We start from the raw sequence: 6,000 nt of genomic DNA, 5'->3' as shown, positions 1-6,000 counted from the left end.
TGTTATTTTATAATTGCCATAATGTTATTTGTCACTCACACTCATTAGGTTTTTGAATATTATCATTCTGCAATCTACATGATCATAGCAGCAGGAAAGGCTGTTTTTCCTGTTTTATTATATGAATATTGTGCAGTGCAGACAACCATTTGTATTGATGTTAGCGTATGCTATGTATTGTCTGTGCCTTATTAATTGATCTAAATAAAATTTTTTGAAAAGTATACAGAATAGATTGTCGTTTTATTTCATTGCATATTTATTATTATATAATATTAAAGTGCTTCCCAGTTGTCAAGTCGTGTAAAAAAAATTTGCTCAGAGCAGGAGCAGGTCTGCACAGCTGTAAATAAAAAAAATAGAGGGAACATTACTTCTCTGCCAACCTCCTGTGACGATAGCAAAGAATGACTGGGGGATGAGGGAAGTGGTAGAGATATTTGAAGCCTTTGGCTGGGGTGTCTTTGCTTCCTCCTGGTGGCCAGGTTCTGAATTCACAAAAGTAATGAATGCAGCTGTGGACTCTTCTCGTTTATGAAGAAAATAAATGTATGCTGTCCTGAAAAAGTGAAAGGTAGACGTCTATTAGGCTAAGGACATAACAATAAAACACAATATCATGTGCAGGGGTTTATTGGAGTGAAGCAGGTGGTGTGTGTATATATACATATTTGTCTATAAAGATAGATAGATAGATGAGATCATAGTGATGGCCAGCAGTAATTTTAAGGACTGGTTCCTAGATTTTCAATAAATTTGTCTCACCCTGGATTATAACAACTTTTTTAGTTAAAAATTACTTAGGAAGTTATTTAATATTAATTATTTTAAATATATATATATATATATATACACAACTGATTAACTAGTTACTGATGTCTATTTTCTGCTCAGACATGATGAGGGCCAGAAGTGGGTTTGGGAAGCCCTGGTGTTGAACATGAAGGTATAATAAAATACAACTATGTACTGAGCAGAAGCCTCTTGCTGCACATGCAATCCTAGTTTAAGTGCATCAAATTTTAGGAGTAGTGACGTAGTGCAAACTCAAAAAACAAAATGTATGCTTACCTGATAAATGTCTTTCTTTCTAAACATGGTGAGTCCACGGGATCATCAATTACTGTTGGGAATATCACTCCTGGCGAGCAGGAGGAGGCAAAGAGCACCACAGCAAAGCTGTTAAGTATCACTTCCCTTCCTACAACCCTGAGTCATTCTCTTTGCCTTGGGAGCAAGGAGGAGGTACAATTTTTGTCTCTGTCCTAATAAGAAAGCTACTGCCACTTCTCTTTCTCTCTGGTTGAGAAGTATTATTAGTTTGGCTTATGAGACTACTGGACAGCAGCCCCCTGAGAGAATTGCAGCTCACTCCACTAGGGTGGTGTCTTCTTCTTGGGCCTTCAAGAATGAGGCCTCTGTAGAACAGATCTGTAAAGGCTGCGACTTGGTCTTCTTTGCACACTTTTTGTAAATTATTTAAATTTGATACTTTTGCCTCGGCTGAGGCTTCTTTTGGGAGAAAGGTTCTGCAAGCAGTAATGCCTTCTGTTTAGGTTACCTGTCTCGTCCCTCCCTTATCATCTGTGTCCTCTAGCTTGGGTATTGATTCCCAACAGTAATTGATGATTCCGTGGACTCACTGTGTCATTAGAAAGAAAACAAAATTTATGCTTACCTGATAAATTTTATTTATTTCTTGACACGGTGAGTCCACGGCCCGATCTGTTTTTCAGACAGTTTTGTTTATATAAACCTCAGGCACCTCTGCACCTTGTGTTATTTCTTTTCTCTCCTTTGCCTTCGGTCGAATGACTGGGGGTTGTGGGAAGGAAAGTGGGTGCTCTTTGCCTCCTCCTGCTGGCCAGGAGTGATATTCCCAACAGTAATTGATGATCCCGTGGACTCACTGTGCCATTAGAAAGAAAATGAAAACACTTTTTTAATACATATTTTTTTAATTATTAGGTAAAACGTACAAAATTCAATGACTTAGACATGTACAGCAATATTCACGATTTTATTTGAGAGTACATTGTATATATGATTACAGTGAATCATTAGACAATAAATTAGTCCAATAATTAAAGCAGAAATGCTTGCTCTGTTGCTTTAAAATGGTTTTTGGCAAACGTCATCATTTCTATATGAACCCGATTGTCAAAATTTTCCCTTAACATAAAAAACAAAATATCAGAAAGCATAAGGTTGTAGTTGTCTCCAACAGCGCATCATCCATAAATATCCTGAATGCAAATAAGCAGTTTTTTTTCTACATAAACAAAAAATGGGATGGGGTAAAATAGAAAAGGAGCATTGTCCAACATTAAGAGTATTATCCATGTTAATATTATCCTAAACTGGAGCACAACATTGAAGACCTGTGTTGCATATATAACCATAGGTGCATCTGAATCCAACATCATTGTATGTAGCTCATGAGATACTGCCCACTACAGCTGATTGTTTCTCATTAACCGACTGGACACTGGATGGGTTAGTTCCTTGGCTGGAGGTTTAGTTCATCATGTCTTGCATGCTCTGTATTCATCTCCTGAGCACTGGTGGTGTTTTCTACAGAGAATATCTGACTACTAAGGAACTCTATTCTTTCAGAGTCATTTAGCTTTGCAAATTCATGTAGAGGGACCTGTGGTAGAAGACAACGAAAATAAGGTCTTACATTTCTCAGTTATCATTGGAGTTTGTCTGTTTTTATATAAATCATAAAGGGAACTGTTGATTTAGCATGCACTCGTTTTTAATAGTAGCACACAATTATATTCTGTTAGGAACTGGAAGAACGATATTTGTGGTACAGTCTGCATTCATGTTATCCTTATTCAGATTAAAAATTATAAATGCCCTGGATTTTAAGTGTTCGAGAAGGGACTAAAATAATGGATTTCAAACACAACTGATATCAGCATATATAGTAATTTACTCAATTTCAACCAGAAACAGCTTGTCCTTTAGTCACATATGTAGTTTGGACGTCATAGTCCTCTAGACCAGGGTTCAGCAACCTTGGCTCTCCAGATGTTTTTGAACTACATTTCCCATGATGTTAAGACATTTTTTAGGCTGTCTGAGCATCATAGGAAATGTAGTTCCAAAACATTAGGAGAGCCAAGGTTGCTGACCCCTGCTCTAGACCAGTGTTTCTCAATTAAAGTCCTTGGAGCACACTAACAGTGCCTATTTTCAGCTTTATCTTGGCGAGTGGTTAATGACTATAACTATTGATCAGCTGATTATTTCACTTGTGGTTATATATATATATATAACATAATTTATGTAAGAACTTACCTGATAAATTCATTTCTTTCATATTGGCAAGAGTCCATGAGCTAGTGACGTATGGGATATACATTCCTACCAGGAGGGGCAAAGTTTCCCAAACCTCAAAATGCCTATAAATACACCCCTCACCACACCCACAATTCAGTTTAACGAATAGCCAAGAAGTGGGGTGATAAGAAAGGAGCAAAAGCATCAAATAAGGAATTGGAATAATTGTGCTTTATACAAAAAAAATCATAACCACCACAAAAAGGGTGGGCCTCATGGACTCTTGCCAATATGAAAGAAATTAATTTATCAGGTAAGTTCTTACATAAATTATGTTTTCTTTCATGTAATTGGCAAGAGTCCATGAGCTAGTGACGTATGGGATAGCAGATACCCAAGATGTTGAACTTCCACACAAGAGTCACTAGAGAGGGAGGGATAAAATAAAGACAGCCAATTCCACTGAATAAATAATCCACAACCCAAATCAAAAAGTTTTAATCTTATAATGAAAAAAACTGAAATTATAAGCAGAAGAATCAAACTGAAACAGTTGCCTGAAGTACTTTTCTACCAAAAACTGCTTCAGAAGAAGAAAAAACATCAAAATGGTAGAATTTAGTAAAAGTATGCAAAGAAGACCAAGTTGCTGCTTTGCAAATCTGATCAACAGAAGTTTCATTCCTAAAAGCCCAGGAAGTAGAAACTGACCTAGTAGAATGAGCCGTAATCCTTTGAGGCGGGATTTACCAGACTCCACATAAGCATGATGAATCAAAGACTTTAACTAAGACGCCAAAGAAATGGCAGAAGCCTTCTGACCTTTCCTAGAACCATAAAATATAACTGTCTGAAATCTTTAGTAGCTTCAACATATTTCAAAGCTCTTACTACATCCAAGGACACAATGATTAGGACACAATGATGGGACAACAATTTCTCTACTAATGTTGTTAGAATTCACAACTTTAGGTAAAAAATTAAATGAAGTCCGCAACACCGCCTTATCCTGATGAAAAATCAGAAAAGGAGATTCACAAGAAAGAGCAGATAACTCAGAAAGTCTTCTAGCAGAAGAGATGGCCAAAAGGAACAAAACTTTCCAGGAAAGTAATTTAATATCCAGAGAATGCATAGGTTCAAACGGAGGAGCCTGTAAAGCCCTCAGAACCAAATTAAGACTCCAAGGAGGAGAGAATGACTTAATGACAAATGTGAAAAAGACTTAATGGGAAAAAGAACAGAAAGAGCAGAGATTTGTCCTTTCAAGGAACTTGCAGACAAACCCTTATCCAAACCATCCTGAAGAAACTGTAAAATTCTAGGAATTCCAAAAGAATGCCAAGAGAATTTATGAGAAGAACACCAAGAAATGTAAGTCTTCCAAACTCGGTAATAAATCTTTCTAGACACAGATTTACGAGCCTGTAACTTAGTATTAATCACTGAGTCAGAGAAACCTCTATAACTATTAAGCGTTCAATCTCCATACCTTCAAATTTAATGATTTGAGATCCTGATGGAAAAATGGGCCTTGAGATAGAAGGTCTGGCCTTAACGGAAGTGTCCAAGGTTGGCAACTGGCCATCCGAACGAGATCCGCATACCAAAACCTGTGTGGCCATGCTGGAGCCACCAGCAGTATAAACGAAAGCTCCATTAGGATTTTGGAAATCAGTTTTGGAAGAAGAACTAGAGGCGGAAAGATATAAGCAGGTTGATAATTCCAAGGAAGTGACAACGCGTCTACCGCTTCCGCTTGAGGATTCCTGGATCTGGACAGATACCTGGGAAGTTTTTTGTTTAGACGAGAAGCCAGATCAGATCTATTTCTAGAAGTCCCCAGATTTGAACAATCTGAAGAAATACCTCTGGGTGAAGAGACCATTCGCCCGGATGTAACGTCTGGCAACTGAGATAATCCGCTTCCCAATTGTCTATACCTGGGATGTGAACCGCAGAGATTAGACAGGAGCTGGATTCCGCCCATACCAGTATCCGAGATACTTCTTTCATAGCCTGAGGACTGAGAGTCCCACCTTGATGATTGACATACGCCACGGTTGTGACATTGTCTGTCTGAAAACAAATAAACGATTCTCTCTTCAGAAGAGGCCAGAACTGAAGAGCTCTGAAAATCGCACGGAGTTCCAAAATTTTGATTGGTAATCTCGCCTCCTGAGATTCCCAAACCCCCTGCGCTGTCAGAGATCCCCATACAGCTTCCCAACCTGAAAGACTCGCATGTGTTGAGATCACAGTCCAGGTTGGACGAACGAAAGAGGCCCCTTGAATTAAACGATGGTGATCCAACCACGAAGCCAGAGAAGATCGAACATTGGGATTTAAGGATATTAATTGTGATTTCTTTGTATAATCCCTGCACCATTGGTTCAGCATACAAAGCTGGAGAGGTCTCATGTGAAAACGAGCAAAAGGGATTGCGTCCGATGCAGCAGTCATGAGACCTAGAATTTCCATGCACAAAGCTTTTCTGTTAGAGACAAAGTCATGGACACTGAATCTATTTGGAAACCCAAATAGGTTACCCTTGTCTGAGGAATCAAGGAACTCTTTGGTAAATTGATCCTCCAACCATGTCTTTGAAGAAACAACACAAGTTGATTCGTATGAGATTCTGCAGAATGTAAAGACTGAGCAAGTACCAAGATATCGTCCAAATAAGGAAATACCGCAATACCCTGTTCT

The 6,000-nt window shown here is 38.4% G+C and overlaps 1 protein-coding gene across 2 annotated transcripts in view; it reads right to left on the bottom strand.

Moving 5' to 3' along the window:
- Positions 1-2,001: 2,001 nt before the first annotated feature.
- FASTKD2 (FAST kinase domains 2) overlaps positions 2,002-6,000 on the bottom strand; it is a 144,128-nt gene continuing 140,129 nt past the window's right edge. For both annotated transcript variants that reach the window (XM_053698650.1, XM_053698651.1), the window contains one exon: positions 2,002-2,650. In XM_053698650.1, coding sequence (XP_053554625.1) covers positions 2,498-2,650 — 153 coding nt within the window. In that variant the 3' untranslated portion in view covers positions 2,002-2,497. The remainder of the gene's footprint in view (positions 2,651-6,000) is intronic.

Source organism: Bombina bombina, chromosome 1 (genome assembly GCF_027579735.1).
Source record: "Bombina bombina isolate aBomBom1 chromosome 1, aBomBom1.pri, whole genome shotgun sequence".
NCBI classification, from domain to species: Eukaryota; Metazoa; Chordata; class Amphibia; order Anura; family Bombinatoridae; genus Bombina; species Bombina bombina.
This window is presented reverse-complemented; position numbering and strand designations above follow the sequence as displayed.